The sequence below is a fragment of the Hyaena hyaena genome, unplaced genomic scaffold (genome assembly GCF_003009895.1).
Source record: "Hyaena hyaena isolate Hyena2069 unplaced genomic scaffold, ASM300989v1 scaffold_281, whole genome shotgun sequence".
NCBI classification, from domain to species: Eukaryota; Metazoa; Chordata; class Mammalia; order Carnivora; family Hyaenidae; genus Hyaena; species Hyaena hyaena.
Genome location: NW_024080914.1, coordinates 191,838 through 208,175, shown reverse-complemented (window position 1 = coordinate 208,175; position 16,338 = coordinate 191,838). Strand labels below are relative to the sequence as shown.

Sequence of the window (16,338 nt, the reverse complement as noted above, 5' to 3'; positions counted from 1 at the left end):
GGTGTCCAGCAGACCTTGAAATAGAAACGGTTAGTTAATAAAACAAGGAAACATTGAGAGAGGAGGGAAGGGCAGCGTCCGATTTAATTTAAAATTGCATTTTCCCAGCTATTAGAGTATAATGGAGGCTCCCTTAGTACCCACAGTGTCTGCCTCAAAAAGCTCATGCTCTTGTGAGCCTGTATGGGAGGAAGGGAGGGATATAAACAATATAGTGTGATCAACATGACCGCCCAGAAATTGCAACCCATTCACACGCAGAGTCTCGGAAAGACTTCCCAGAAGTGATGATCCGGCTGCCTTAGGAGATTCTGTTTCCATGGGAACTGTTTTTACAACTCTCTGTAGGTAACTGATCAAAATGCTAATTTTGTCCCAATACCGAGGTTCAATTGACCCCCTGTTCCCCACATTATACAAAACAGTTTCCGCCTCCATTTTCATATTCATTTCTGTATTCTGGATCTGTAAATGTGTCTGTTCTTTAGATTTTCTTTTCTTTTCTTTTTTTTAATGTTTTATTTATTTCTAGGAGAGAGAGAGAGAGAGAGAGACAGCGTGAGCAGGGGAGGGTCAGAGAGAGAGGGAGTCACAGACTGAAACAGGCTCCAGGTTCTGAGCTGGCAGTCAGCACAGAACCCGACGTGGGGCTCGAACCCACGAACCGCGAGATCATGTTCTAAGCGAAAGTCGGACGCTTAACCGACTAAGCCACCCAGGCGCCCCTAGATTTTCTTTTAAACCAGCTATAACATCTGCCAGTTCCCTCATGTGTTAAATAAAATCTTTAACACGTGTTTATTTTTATTTGGATATTGACAAAAACTCTCCTTGACCAAACTTCAGTCAGTCTTTGAAAAGAGGCCTCATCCTTGGACCACTAGCCACTTTCAGCCAGAATCCTGCTAAGTCACTTTAGCCAGAATCTCCTCCTCCCGGGTTTAATTTTCCATCCACTGACCCTCTCATTCTTCTCATTGGCTATAAATACCCTCTTGTCCTGATTGTACTCAGAGTGGAGCCCAACCTCTCTCTGGCGGGATTAATCTTTACACTTACCACAATAGTCCCGAAAAAAGTCTTCCTTACCCTTTGAACAAGTGTCGTCAAAAGAATTGTTTCTTTAGCAGCGTGACAGTCATTTTACCTTTTTCTGAAAACTGCATTTAAAAAAATGTTATTTATTTATCTTGAGAGAGATTACACGACCTGAGCTGAAACCTAGAGTCGCACGCTCAACTGGCTGAGCCACCCAGGCGATTCCTGATGTGGACTGCTGGGTGGATGGCGATATCATTCAGTAAGAAGCAAAACTTAGAAGAAGCACATTTGGGCCGAACAGTAGAGATGACAAGTTAAACTTTGGACTTAATGAATTGGAGATGCCTGTGGAGGTTCAAAATGAGATCGTGGTGGGTTTCAGCATAATCATCAGCTTTCGATCACACACACATACTGGCTACGTGATGTTGAACGATACACTTTCTAGGTTTCATCTGTAAAATGAACCCCATCTTAAAGGGTTTTGTTATATTGTGAACTGTGCAATAATGCCAGCAGAAGTAGATATTCAGTATATCTGAATTCTGAGCACAAAGTAGGAATAGAGTAAAATCCCTGATTTTTTAAGGAGCTCACTGTGTAGTGGAAAAGACAGACTCCTAGGGAAAGTGGAAATGTGGTTCACTCAGAGGACCTTCCCCTGAGCCTCTGCTCCTCCACGGCATTCAGTTCTTGAAAAACTGACCTTGATCTTCTATCCCGTGTCTCCACCTGCCATCTGCTACAGTTCCCCTGCATTCATGTGCAAGCTTCATTGTCAAGAGCTTGCACCTCTCTTCCATTTCACCCTGGCCACACTCCGGACTTGGTCATCACCTAGAACTGCTACAGCTCCGAAAACTTAAATTCTGATATGCTGGTTTCTACCCCAATATCCTGTCTTCCTATGTTCTGAATAAATCCTGGGGGGCTCAGTCAGTTAAGCATCCTATTCTTGGTTTCAGCTCAGGTCATGATCTCAGGGTTTCATGAGTTTGAGCCCCGTGTGGGGCTCTGTGCTGACAGTGTGGAGCCTGCTTGGGATTCTCTGTCTCCTCTCTCTCTGTCCCTCCCCGACTCACATAGTCTCTGTCTCTCTCAAAATAAGTAAATAAACTTCAAAAATAATAATAGGGGTGGAAGAGTGGCTCAGTCGGTTATGATTCCGACTCCAGCTCAGGTCGTGATCTCATGGTTCGTGGGTTCGAGCCCCTCGGTGGGCTCTGTGCTGACAGCTGAGAGCCTAGAGCCTGCTTTGGATTCTGTGTCTCCCTCTCTCTCCGATACTCCTCTATTTGCACTCTGTCTGTCTCTCAAAAATGAATAAATATTTTAAAAAAATAATAATAATAAAAATTTAAAAATCCTGGGGCCCGTAGTGGCCCAGTCATGACACACATGCAATAGAAGAAATGCAGTGTAGTATTCGAAATTAATTTAAAGGAATTTACATCTCTAGTTTCTCAAGGAAACATCAGAGGCATCGGGAGACAGCACATGGAGCAGGAGCCCATTTTACTGCATGGCCCAATGTCTTTAAAATCCTCTCTCTCCCATTCCACGTGTCCCCCCAGACCTACCCCGTCCAGCCCTACTTGCTCCTTACAAGATTCTGCTCCAGCTTCAAAGCTGTTCGCTTTACTTCTCTTTCATTCTGCAGAACAGAGAAGAACCCTCGAGCTGCCCCCTCGCCAGCAGAAATTCTTTCTTCCCTCAGCACCATCCTACTCTCCTTCGGGGCCCTGCAGCCTCACAGCCTTCTTCTAGAAGGGGAGGCAGACACCTCCTCCGGGAATACTTGTGACCCCACACTCTATACTCGGTGCCCCCCATCTGTCAGGCTATCTGTCACATGGGGCTGGCATCTTGATCTTACCTTACTGTCTCAGCCACCAGACTGTGAACTCTGAGGACAGGGATCATGTCTTCCCTCTTATCGTCCCCTGAACGTAACTCAGAACTTGTAGCACAAATCCTGCAAAATAGCCCATCTTAGATCTAACCTAGACAGTTCCTTGATATACTTACTTTCTCATGCTAATGAAGGAGTGGGAAGGGGGGCAGGCAAAGGAAGAGATTTGAGGGGAAGAGAATCAGCATGTATCGACATTTACTAGAAGCCAGACACCCAGACATGGGCCCCAACACACCATTTTATATATATATATAAATATATATATATATTTTTTTTTAATGTTTCTTTTTGAGACAGAGAGAGTACGCGAGTGAGCAGGGGAGGAGCAGAGAGAGAGGGAGAGGGAGAATCCCAGGCAGGACTCGAACCCACATGACCTGAGCTGAAATTGAGTCAAACGCTTAATGACTGAGCCTCTCAGGCACCCCTACACCATTATATTCTTAAGTTATGACCACCTCTCCATAAGGCAGGTAGTAGTAATATCCATTTTACAGATCAAGAAACTGAGGACCACAGAGATCAAGGAATTTAAGATCACATCATTACATGTAAGTAGCAAAGCTTAGATTCAGTCGGACTCCAGATATCTGTGTGCTTTCCAGACACCGTGAGAGCATGAGTTTGACTCCAGTTTATAATCCAATGGCTTATTTATCGAACAAACGAATGAGACCAACAGTCAATTCTCCTTAGGAAGCTGTATTTCAATTAATATATTTCCCTCTGTTCCTCTGACCCACTTTCAGACCAAAATTCTCATATTTGCGGCTTCTCAGTGCTTCTACACATCCACATTACCGAGAGAATGTGCTGGTACATCTCTGTGACATTGGACAGGCCAACCTCAGGATGTGTCACTGTTTGTGTGCTGGTGTGTTACTGGATTTGTAGGGCCAGTTGCTAGTTTCCCAAACACCTTGAGGGATGTCTTAAACACGTTTCCTCTCCTCCCTTTCCTTCCGAAGGCTACTTAAGTCCTCTGGGCCTGTCCCTATATGAGGTCCTTTCTGGGGAAATTGTTCAGTAATTCCCCTCTGACACCACCTCCTACCCCCCTCCTCTACTCCCCCCCTTGGCCTTCCTCTGAGCATTTTTAGAACTGGTGGTTTCCCTCAGCTGTCAGCTGGTTGAGCCTTGCTGCTGCTGATTTTGGCTTACCCCTCTAGCAACAGTCAATGGGGAAAGTATTCAATTGGTTCAGAAGCATCCTTTTAGCCAATAAAATGTTAATACATTGAATTCCACTTTTGTCCCCTTTCTTCCCCCACAAGGCCTGACCAATGAGCTGCTGGGTTTTGTCACTTACTGTCAATCTGGTATTTTGGAAGGTGAAATACCGTACTACTACGTGAGGATTAAAGAAGCAGGGCTGGGGACGGACTAGAAGCGTGTGTGAGCCGCCCATCCAAGAAACCTGGCTTTCCCACCCCCCACCACAAAACTCGTGTCTGGACCGATGCCCAGATTTCCTCTGCTTTAACACAGAAGTGGAGAATCTGAGGAGCAGAAAGAGCCTTAAGAAACTGGCTCGGCTCACAGTTATTGTTCAACATCCCCCCACCCCCACCCCAAACACACACGCACAATGCTTACCATCCTATAAAGTGGTTGTCCGAGTGCTGCTTGAACTTCTCCAGGGATGGGGCACTCGCTGCTGTCCCCTCACAGTCACGGACCCCTTTCTTCTGCTCATTGTTGTTCTCTCTTTTCCCCTCTAAGACCAGATGCTTGAACTGTCTCAGTGTTCACAACACAACTTCCTGTTATTCCTGTTTCTCCTCCTGATTACTCGCCCACACCCCAGCACAGGCCCAAGAAGACTGTAAGTAGGCAGACTGGAGAGACAAGAGTTCATCCTGGCTCTTCTAAGAAGGTATGAATCCCTCCCATGCTTGGCGAGAACTTATTGGACCCCTGAGGGGGGCATTAGGCGGAGTCCATTGCCAAGGTATGGGAAGGGTGGTACGGAGAAGAGTGTTCCAGAAAGGGGTCAGGTCTCGCCTGGGATTGAGGACTGTGATGCCCTTTACTTCTCTTTGAGAGCTCTTGAGGACCTGGTTCTCTTAGTCTTCCTCCTTCGCGCCCACCCAATCACAGACGTGGCCACTAAACGCATTCCCTTTCTGGGAAAAATTTCGTAAATTAAAAAAAAAATTTTTTTTTAATGTTTTATTTATTTTTGAGAAAGAGAGAACAAGCCGGGGAGGGGTGGGACAGAGGATCCGAAGCAGGCTCCACGGTCTGTGCGGACAGCAGCAAGCCCGATGCGGGGCTTGAACTCACAAACCACAAGATCACGGACCTGAGTTGGAGTCAGACGCTCAACCGACTGAGACATCCGTGCGCCCCCTGGGAAACATTTCTTTATGCCAGTCAGAACCTTACTCAGTGAGGGAAGAGCTTCCTGTTTAGATCCCACGAATGAAGGTGATTTACAAAGTGCGAAGTAGCATGAGCACTATGGAAAGGGAGAAGGCATCAGCATGATCCGCCCAGCCTGAGACTCCGCCTCCTTAATCCTCACAGCCCATTGAGCCTGGGCTCGGTCTCTGTATGGGTTATCTGGCCCTTACGACGCAGTGTGTATCATCCCGTTGTTTCTGTTTGGGGGGGTGGGCAGCAGGCACCCTGGGCCCGATGCAGAGAGCCCCTTCGGTCACGCACCGTTTGTGTTTGGGCCTCGCGTGGACTTCGCACAGAGCTCTGCCTATGGCACTGTGAGCGCGTAGGACTAAGATCTGTAACCTTTGCGCGTAGGACTAAGATCTGTAACCTTTGCGTCCGTGGTCCCACTTTGCTAACTACGTGACACGGCTGAAGATCACTCTGACCTTGTCTCAGTCTCCTGTTTATACCTCCTCCAGTATGGGTGGAAGAAGGAAGGGAGGGAGAGCCAGGAGCTAAGTACGATGGGGGGTGGAGGGGGTTAGGGAAGGCACACCAGGGAGAAGTGAGGGTGGAGGCCCAGTTTGGGCTGCTGCCGGGGGAGGAGGTGCCGAGCTGGGCGGTATAAGGTACGGAGTGCTGCGTAAGGCACTGCCTGGTACAGAACTTGGTGAGCAAAACTTGGCCCCAGGGAGCACATCACACGCAACCACCACCAGGTCCATGGCCGGCCCCAGCCCCCAGCCCCACGCCATACCCCGAGCAGTGCAGGGCAGAGGGAAGCACATCTCCTTCCCCAACCTTCCCTCTTCCACCCCCACTTCAGGGGCTTCTTTCACCAGGGTTCCCCCCTCGCCTCGGCATCCAGTCCCTTCCCAGGTCCCTAGCAGTCTCGCTGCTGCCATTCTTACAGGATCCACCCTCCGCCCTTTTCCAACCCTGTGTCCTTCACGACACACACAGGGGTGTCCAGATTCTTTCTTAAGCGAGGTCACCTGCTCAGAAGGAAAAGTAGAGCTATGTCTGGTACCCTATGCCCCTCAAGTGGTCTGCCTCCAGGGAACACCTGGATACCCGCCCCCCAGACCCGCCTCCCCGCCATTCTTCTTGCCCTCTGGACTCTCCCTTACCAAACTATGTCTTGCTCTCTTTATTAAATTCTGTTCTACCCTCACATCTTCAGAGAAGTCTGCTGTGTTTACTCCAGCTGATTCTGGGGGCCCCAGTCCTAATCGCTCGGTAGTCATAAGGGTAACCTCTCACCTGGTTCAGCCTTTACTGTTTTGAAACTATTGTTATCATTTGTTTCCAGAACAACCGGGTGGGGATGTGACACGCGTGAGCCTTGGAAAGGCTCAGCATCCGCGACTTCCCCACCACTAGCTAGTAAGGCACTGAACCCCAGCGCACATTCAGACCCACGGACTCCATCTCCAGTGCTCTTCCTACAACGGCATCCCCACCAGACCCAACTGGGGCCTCTTAATTCTAAGTGCCTGTCTGTGTGGACAGAGTGGTTCTTGTTTTCTTTGCACCTTCTCGCCTTCTTCTGATCAAGTGTGCCTGGGGCCAAGTGTTTACTAGTCTCCATTGACTGGGCTTCTCCAGCAACCAGAGATCCAGACTGCTTTCTGCCCACCAGAGTAGCGTGGCCTGGGGCCCGAGGGTGGGCACCGCTGATGTGGTCTCCGTCACCTTCAAGCCCCCGGGCACTGGAGGCAGGCAGAGAGGTGGCGACACTGACTGGCGACACTGACTGGCGACACTGACTGGCGCAGCAGTGGGCACCACTGCGGAGCACTTAACCCAGCGCCAAGCTTTATGCTAGATCTTTATTTACATGACTTAGTCCTCACAACAACTTCCGAGGGAGGTATTATTATTGGCAACTGAGGAAACAACGTTCAGAGGTGTGGAGCCAGGGTGCAAGCCCATGTCTGTCTGACTCCCAAAGGAGCACATAAATAGCAGAATTCAATATATATTTTAAAAATATGATAATCCCTTACTCCCTGAAGGCCTATCCTCCCCTCGTCTCTTCCTCTCCCAGAAAAAATTCCGGGAGAAGAAAGCAGGGCAGGATGTACCTTATACGTGAACACGTGCACACACACGCACACGCGCACGCACGCACACACACACGCACGCGCGCGCGCGCACACACACACACACACACACACACACACACACAGAGCACTTATGCCTATCACCACCACCCTGGATTTCCTAGCCGGGGTGAGGGTTATGAGGGGCGGAAGTCAGTTTGCCCAGGACCCTAGCCCTCATCCCTTTCCCTGGTGCTAAATAAAAGTGAATAAATACTAAATAAATACAACTGCCGCCCCCGGCTTGCCCCTCCCTCCTGTGACCAGCAGGGTGGAGGGGGGCGGTTTCGACGCGGGGACTGTCCCCAGCCCTGCCATTCACCACCCGTCACTGCCGTCCAGGGCAGGACACCAGGGCAGGGCCAGCCTGCGCATCAGGGCAGGGGAGGAGGGCAGGCCTCACAGGCTGCCACAGAGGCCCCCTCTCTCTCCCGATCAGTCCGAGGCCCCGGTGCCCACAGAGGGCAGCGGGGACGGTGAGGTTATTTCCTGCCGGCCCAGGGGCGCCGCCGCAGAATCTCCAGGATCTGTGCCTTGCGGTGCAGCCAGTCCTGGGGCGCGGGGCGCGGCGTGGAAGGGGCCGGCTGGGCCACAAAGAAGCTGTACCGGAGGCGAGCATTCTGGGGGTTGCCGGCCACCAGGACCTGCAGCGTTAAGGGCTGGGCCAGCGGCCCGTGGCCCGACAGCGTCTCAGAGGCTGCGGTGGCCCCGCTGTAGCGCAGACTGACGGCCCCGGGCAGCACCACGTCCGTGGGAGAGGGCATCAGCGTGTATTCACCGTTGAGGGCGTAGGAGCCGTCCTGCAGTTTCAGGGCCAGGTAGAGGCTCCGGAGACCGGGGGGCCCCTGCTGCCGGACGAGGATGTGAGTGGCCCCCGCGGGGATAGTGACCACGTTGTTGTACCCGTACCTGCGTGGAAGGAAGAGACGGGAGAGCTCAACATCTTCCCGCATCCCTCCAGCCTTTCTGAGCGGTGTTTGTACGGCCGTCGGTGCGACTGCGCGGGTGAAGAGGGCTGTCCCCCTAAAACTGTGTAAGGAGCCTGCCCAGAGCTGAGACCGGAGAGTCTCACAGAGCTGCAGATCTGAGCTACATACAAGTGTGCCTGCCTCCCTCTTCTCTCTAGACCTTTGCATCTGGTGCCCCCTCACGGAGGGGGCCTTCGAAGCCCACCGCTTTGATGCTGCTCCAATTCCCACTCTCCCTCCAGGAGCAAGTCACCTCTTGGGGAAGCCTTCCCTGATGCCAGCCAGGGCGCCGACGGCAGCCCAGGCTGCCACCTGTGGAACAGGTGCGACACTGTGCTCCATGCCTGGTTACTCATCTGTCTCCCCCACTAGACAGTAAGCTCTTTGGGAGGAGGAGCCGCGTTAAGTTCACCCTTGCGTCCCCAGGGGCCAGAGGGGAGGAAATAAACAGTGGATGAACCTGAATTTTCTGAAGGAGCCAGACTGCTTTTTGCAGCTAGAGCCATCCCCACCGCACACCATGCACTTGTCAAACTTCTTTTTGGAGCCAATGACACGGTCACAGCCAGCATGGATGCAGCGGCCCTGGACACAGACGGAGGAGCTGTCCGGGGAACACGGAGTCCCGTCTACCACCTGACAAGAACAGTACAAAGTCAGGAGGGACCGGTGAGCCCGACAAGACCCGTAGTCCACCAGGAAGGGCCCATCGTGAAGGCTGGGTTGGAGGGGACGGAGACGGGGTGTGGCGTGAGCCCAGCCGCTGTAAGGGGTGATCAGCGCAGCGACAACAGTAACTCAAAAACCCACCACTTACAGAATACTCACGACGAGTCAGACACAGCGCTGAGTGCTTTGTAAACAAGAATATAAATCTCACAAGCACTATTTGAGGTTTCTAGAGACGGGACACAGAGGTTTTAGAAGGATGAAGACACTGTGCAAAGACTAGCCGGCTGGGAAGCAGACAACGCTGCGGGACACTGCACGTCTGAGTCTCAAGGTCAGCCCTAACCCTCAATGGCAGTGCCCCACGTGGACGCTAGGGGGCGGCTGACGCGCAAGAATTTTCCCCAGGGTAGGGCCGAGAACTCTCTAGGCGCCGCTGTCTCCAAAAGGCCCGTCCAGTGACGGACTGGCCATCTGCGAGCTGAAGGCGGCCACCCCTGTAAGTCAGAGAGGAGCCCAAGGAAAGGGGGGGGCAAAGACTTGCCCAAAAGGCCACACCCCTTCTCACGAAGTAGAGCTCGGGGAGATGGGAAGGGAGAGGAAAGGAAACTCCGGGAAACTCATCTAGAGCGTGAGGCTTGTTTCCCAAATACCCAGGGACAGCTGAGTCTGATGGGGCCCAGGCTGGCCCGGCTTGGCTGCGGGAACAGCAGCAACGGGCCGCTCTGGGGGAACTTTCATCCGAAAGTATGGGGGCGGCGGGAAGGCAGTGAGCGCACTTACCCGTGGCTCCAGCACGTAGTAGTAGCCCAGCGCGCGGGCCTGGCAGGTGAGCTTGCACTGGTCCCGGGGGGCCACCCCCGTGTAGCGCGGCACCCAGTCCATGGGCCCCGGAAAGCTCTTGAAGAGGTCGGTGCGGTGGTTGTAGGCGGCACACTGCTCTTCGCGGAAGGTCAGTGCTGTGGGGGTAAGACGGCGGGTCAGGGTCCCCTTTCCTCCTTACCACGTCCCGTGTGAGCCCTTCCACCTAGGCTTCTCAGACCTCCAGACCGCGTGGCACCTCTCTCCGCCCACAGACTGCCAGAGAAGGTTCCTGAAGGGTGAAGTCTCTCCCCTCGACAGCAGGGGACACTCCCTCCGCTCAAGGGGCCACCACCTCAGCTCTACCGTCCCCGCCTAAAGGCCCCTGTCCCTCCCACTCCTCACCTGACCCCGTTGGGCAGTCCTGGGTGTTGCAGGAACGGAAGCGGGTCCGGCGGCCCTCACAGTACTTGCCGCCGTTGCGGGGGACGGGCCGCGTGCAGTCCCGCGAGGAGAACTGGACGCCGCCCCCGCAGCTCCGAGAGCAGCCGCCCCACGATCCCCAGGGACCCCAGCCTCCAGCCTGCGGGACCTGCGGAGGCACGGCCCGGACAGGTGCGATGAGTAGGCTGTCCTGGGCTCGGGGCGGGTGCCCACTCCCCCCCACCCCCCACCCCGCTGCACCCCTGCCCTGGGCCCTCACATTGAAGTCCTGAAGCTGGTCCATGTGGAGGCAGCGGCCACCCATGCAGGCCTGCGCCAGGCCGCAGGGGGTGCCATCCGCCCAGGGGGAATGCTTCGTCTGGCACATGGCATGGCCGTTGAGGTGGCCAGAGCACCAGAGGGCAGCACAGGGCGGCGGCAGCTGCGGACAATGGCGTGAGTCAGGCCCGAAGGTCAGCTGGCACTGGCGATCAGCATCATAGTCCTTGCCGGGGAAAGTCACGGGCAGATGCAGGGGCGCCTCTGGCTTGTCTAGGAGACAGTGCCCTGGGAAGGGGGTAGGGATAGGAAGTCAGCAGTGGGCTCAGGGTACGCTCTAGAGTGCTGGCTGAAAGCTTGGACTCCCTGTGGCCTGAGGGAGCCTAGAATCCAAATCCGAGGCTGGAGAAAGCTTTCGGCAGCAGATACAATCGACTGGGCGCTTGTTATGGGATGAGCGTTGGCTAAATGCCAGACTGACGCGCTCATGTTTAACCGACGGGGTGGCTACCATCACTGCGCCTGTGTTACACAGGTCAGCCACGTGGACGCAGTCACACGTCCCCGCACATCTAAAGAACAGCATCAGGAAAGGAGCCCAAAGCACTAAGTCTTCCTACCTGCTCTAACCAACTACAGCGCTCTGGAGTCTGCTTCTTATCAGCTACCTGCTGGGCAGCAGCCAGCCACCACGCTTGCTCCCCTCAAGTGACAGGCAGTCCCCCGCTTCACGGTGAGCCCGCTTTAGGGTGAAGGGGGCTGACCCTTAAAAGGTCAGATCTAATTCTACCGCACCAAAAGTTGCCTCCCTTGGCTGTGCTATTTATTCTAGAGGAAGTGGGAACCGCACAAAGACAGAAGCATTTCTCACCCCGTCCCACACTGCAGAGGAAATACATTTGAGGGAGTTGACTTGGCCCATGCAGAACGCAGCAGAAGAGAGAGTATGGTGGGGGTGGGGGTGGGGAGCAGCGCTGCACAGAGAGCGGGGAGAGCCATCTGCTCACCATAGCCATTGTCCAGGAAGTCAGTGATGAAGCGGGCACTGCAGGGGGACCAGGGCTCCTCGGGGTCCACGTGAGCCATCACAGGGGCCATGACGTGGCGCGAGGCACTGCCGGGCCCATTCAGACCCACACACGGCTTTGAGTTGTCATGGAGCATGTTGAAGACGTGGCCTGTGAGAGCAGAGGCCTGTTTAGGATCCCAGGGTCCCAGCCCTGTGTCCTCAGGGGGGCTTCAAGCCCCTGATCAGCCTGGTTCCGGCTGTGGATGGTCAGATCCACTCCCTATCCCACAGCGGCCCCCCCCGCCTCCCTCTGGTGCTCCAGGTTCCTCAGTATGGAGTTCCCATTGCTCTGTCTCCCCTTCCCCCTAAACACACTCAGGGCACTTCCCTACCCACTTTTCCTTGGAGCCAACATTCCCAACATTCTGTCACTGACTCTCATGAATAGTATCTCTCTCGATATCGTGCCGTCTCTAAACACACACACAGTTCACAGTAAGTTTCCACACACTATCTCACTTAATAGAAAAATCTAAATGTTTGTCTACATCCACAGCAGAGAAGGATAAAGGCCCTGGGCCTCGGGCCAGGGTGGAGGAAGGAAGACCTTGTGACCCCTATTTGCATTCTAGCGAGCTCGCTGTCCCCTGTCCCCAGCGCTGCTACCTCTCTCCTTCATCCGGGGTGCCCCACTGCCCCACATTACCCAGTTCATGAGCAGCAGTGAAGGCTGACTGGAGCCCATCATCCTCCACGATAGCACAGCTCCGAGCCGGGTCACACACGGTGCCCACATCAGCCATGCCCAGCGTGTCACAAGTAGAGACCCCACACAGGTCCTGCGGAGAGGGCCCACAGAAGACGCATGAGGGGCCAAGACGCCGGGGCCCGTCGGGATGAGACCTAGGTTAGTGGGGGCCCCGGGCCCTGGGCGCCCAGCCCTGTCGGGGCCAGGAAGGCGTCGGCAGTGTGGCTGCGGCCAGGGCGCCGTGTTGTGTGACTCCGGGGGCGCCATTTACGTTGCTGTTTCCGCAGTGCTGCTCCTTGGGGAGCTGTGCAGCACGCGGCCTGGGGGGCTGACGGCGGGGGCGGGGGGGCTCACCTGCCGGGTGAACAGAATGGCCGTGTCAAAGTGGTCCGGGTCCGAGTCCTCAGGGGTGTTGAGCCCTTGCTGCCAGGCGCAGAAGCTGCGCAGGGTCTGGGCGGCACTGGGCCCCACTTGGGGCCCCTCCTCGCCTGGCCCCAGAATCACGAGCCGCGTCACCACCAAGCTGACAGGGTTGCGGATGCTTGGGTGCTTGAAGGCCTTGGCCGCGGCTGCCATCACGGTCAGCAGGTAGCGCTTCAGCCCCGCGCCGTGAAATGCTGCCATCTTGTCATCGGCCACGACCAGAGTCTCCACGAATCTACTCAGTGAAGCAAAGCGCTGGGTGGAAAGAGAGAGGGGCGCATCCTGAAATAGCCTCCCAGGCCCACGGATCCTTTCCCCGCCTCTACACTCCCGTACTTCCTGGGTCTGGAACTCCGCAGAGCCAGCGGCCTACACCACATACCCCCACACGTGCCCCACGGGATTCTCGACGGGTCTCGCTTGGGCCCTCCCCCAACGCCCCAAGTCCCAGGGCTTTTGCGGTAACTCTGAGAAATCAGCTGTTGGTTCTGAGAAGGGGGGGAGATGGGGATGCCACGTCCCAGGGCTGCGTGAGCCCCAGAGGTGAATGGCAGCTGGGACTGCCTCTGGGAGGGGCTCTGGGGTCCCCCAGGCCTGAGTGCGCGGGGGCCCGCAGGACTGGAGCTGGAGGGCCGGGCTGCAACGTGTCTGCCCTGTGTGGTTGGAGGAACAATTCAGTCAGCAGCTAGGGCCGGGGCCAGATCTCAGCGTGGCGGGTGTGGAGGGAGAGAGCGGCTGGTCTGGATTAAAGCGAGGGAGGGAGGGAGGGAAGAAGGGGGAGGCCGGCCGTGGGAGGGAGGGAGGGAAGGATGGAGCCTCGGGCGGCCTTGCAGTCAGTCCCCAGTGCGGGAAGGGGACTGAGCAGGTCCGGGACGGGACGCCTTTCCTCCTCATCCACTTCTGCCCTAGTTTGCGCTTTGCCAGAACTGCTGTGAAGGCAGCACCAGAAGCCAGAGGCCAATCCGTTGGGCTTCAGACCTCACTCCTTTAGAGCTGGTGGTGGGGGCAAAAATCAAATTTGGTGCACGGGAAAGAATCAAGGCCAAGGGGCCGTCAGGACAGCCTTAGCGCCGGAGACGGTGCCGGTAGAGTGCTGTGGCCAAGCGGGGTTGGGGTGGCCCGAGGGGAGGGAGGTCACGCCCGGCGCAGAACCCCGAGAACCCTCCTCGGGTGGGATCAGCAGTCTGGCCAGGAGGAGGGTTGGGGCAGGGAGAAGCCAGAGCCTTCCCAAGAAAGGAGGCTGGTGGTGGAAAGGGGAGAGGCCGGCAGAAGGCAGGGAAGAAGCAGAGCGGCCAGCAGTGGAAGTGGGTGGAGAGAGCGTGAATGGGGGTCAGTAGGACAGACATGGCGGGAAGACGCTAGAGGACACAGACTCCGAGGCTGCCTACCTTGGCTCGGCGGGGGCTGGGGCTGGGGTTCCGGGGGGGAGCCTTGACGTTGCACATGGGGCCCTGGCCGCTGGCAGGACTCTTCCGGCGTAGGATGTGAGCCCCGGGCCCCCCGGCAGAGTTAGGGGTGCCTCCCTCCAGAGGCTGGATGTGGAGCTCGGTCCCCCGATACTGCAGCACCCCTAACAGGGCTCCCCCGTCCCAGTGCAGAGATGCCACTGACTCTGGATCTCCGTTGATGGTGCCGGTGAGGTAGGTGCCCGGCTCTGCTCCTGCCAGCAGCTCAGGTGCTTGGCCCAGGTACTGCACCGTCAGCCCCTCGACCCGCACGCCGGGGTCCTGCTCCAGCTCTAGTAGCAGCGTTTCCCCGAAAGCTGGCAAGCGGTACAGAAGCCTGGCCGGGGTGCTCACACCTGGCAGGATGCTGCCATTGAGCTTCTCTGGAAACACGATCTCCTCCTCCCGGGGGAGGGGGCTGGCCGGCCGGGCTGAGGGCAGGAGGGAGGCCAGCAGTAGCAGCCGTGGCAGCAGCGGCAGCCGCCCCACCAGCCGGGAGATGGGTGCAGTGGATTGCAGCAGGCGGGGTCGGATTCCCCACGGCCAGCACCCCGCCAAGCCCCTCCTGGGATGCCGGTCCGTCCTGGACATGGCCTTGGTGGCTGCAGCTGGGAGGGACTGAGGCCGTCTGGGCACCAAGTTCTCCCCGCCCTGGCTTTGGAAAGCTCCTCTCTGCAGCCCCGGGGGCTCGGACTGGTGCCAAGGTCAGAGGCAGAGTTTTCAGAGGGGCCGGGGACGTTCAGAGGAGACGGAGAAAACTTGGCCCTCAGGCTTAGGAGAGGCGCCTGGCTCCTCCAAACTCTCCTCTCACACCCCCTCCTCTCCTGTGTCTTTGTCTGTCCCTGCCCGTGTCTTCTGCAGCTTCTCGGGCTTCTCCTTCTGTGCTCCCTCAGACTGTCTGGCTTTGCCTCTGTGCCTTTGTCTCTGTCTCTCCTCCTCTCCCGTGTCTATGTGTCTGTGGGTCTCCCTGCGGGTTCTTCCCAGCCTCTCTCCGCGCCAGCTCTTTTAAGCATCCCGAGCTTCCGCGATTGGCTGAGCTATAAGCCATTCAGACAGGAGCTCGGTTGGTGGAGATGGGTGTCTCATTGCTTCCCAAAAATCCTAGTTTTTGTTTTCCTTTAAAAAAAAAAAATGGGACTTGCCCAGGGGAGGGGAATCTCTAGCAGCCGGATGGATCACAGGCACTGGGCCAGCTGATGACATAGCCTTTCCCCAAACCCCACAGTCGGCTCTCAGCTGTCTCTTTCCCTTTTTGGTGGGACAGAGCCCCAGGAGGGGTAGGAAGTCAGGGAAAGGGCCTGGTCAACACGCACAGAAAGGCCATGGTCCCGGGAGAATTCGTGCTCCCATTCTCTAATCTGGCATGGCCTCCCTTTTCTCAGGGCTCCCTCCTGAGCTGCCCTTTGCCCCTAGAGGCTGGTTTCCAGGGCTGAGGCAACTGAGTGAGCTGCCCAGGGGAAGGACAGTGGGGAACAGGTAAGGAAGCACCAGGAGGGCAGAACGGAGAAAGGAGGTGGCCGGCCTTGGCTCAGGATGGGAACAAACAGTGGGAGACGGAAGAGGCGGCCACAGGGAGAAGGGGCAGGCGAGGAGACAGCCGTCAGGGAATTTACTGCCCCAAAGTAGGATGAGTCGGCTTGGAATGGGCATGTGGAGCAGGCAGAGGATAAGGCAGGAGAGGTTAAGGACTTTTCCTTTTATAGAAGGAGGATCCAGGGTGGCCCCTCCTCTCCTTTAACACTCCCTCTCTCCCTCAGGCTCCCCCATTCCTGAGTTACCACTACCCACCCACTACCCACCCCCTCCCAAGCCCGGAACAGCCATTCCGCCTCCATTCCCCCCAGGGCTCCCCCTCCCCACTTCCTGACTCCCCAGTTCCCTGGCCCAGCTCCCAGTAGCTTCCCCCAGGCTCTTGGCCCTGTTCCTGCCCGCTCCCAACTGCCCTAAACCCTCCCCTCGCCTCAAGTCAGCCAGCCCCCAGCACAGAAAGGCTTGCTCTCCCAGGAGCCCAGAAGCACCGAAAGTCAGTCACTCCATCCTAGGGAATCCCCCCACCTGGCTCCCTCCTTTGGCCTCTCATTGCCCCGGGAACGCAATTGTTCCTGGAATATCTAGTAATCTTTT

The 16,338-nt window shown here is 56.1% G+C and overlaps 1 protein-coding gene across 1 annotated transcript; it reads right to left on the bottom strand.

Annotated features, from left to right (window-relative positions):
• Window positions 1-7,157: 7,157 nt before the first annotated feature.
• On the bottom strand, window positions 7,158-15,890 carry ADAMTS4 (ADAM metallopeptidase with thrombospondin type 1 motif 4). Its single transcript, XM_039246499.1, has 9 exons — window positions 14,158-15,890; window positions 12,701-13,024; window positions 12,305-12,437; window positions 11,597-11,767; window positions 10,591-10,877; window positions 10,293-10,479; window positions 9,870-10,045; window positions 8,878-9,053; window positions 7,158-8,358 (listed from the first exon to the last, which is right to left on the bottom strand). The coding sequence occupies exons 1-9, from the start codon at window positions 14,803-14,805 to the stop codon at window positions 7,932-7,934; spliced, it is 2,529 nt and encodes an 842-aa protein (XP_039102430.1). The 5' UTR covers window positions 14,806-15,890; the 3' UTR covers window positions 7,158-7,931.
• Window positions 15,891-16,338: the final 448 nt, after the last annotated feature.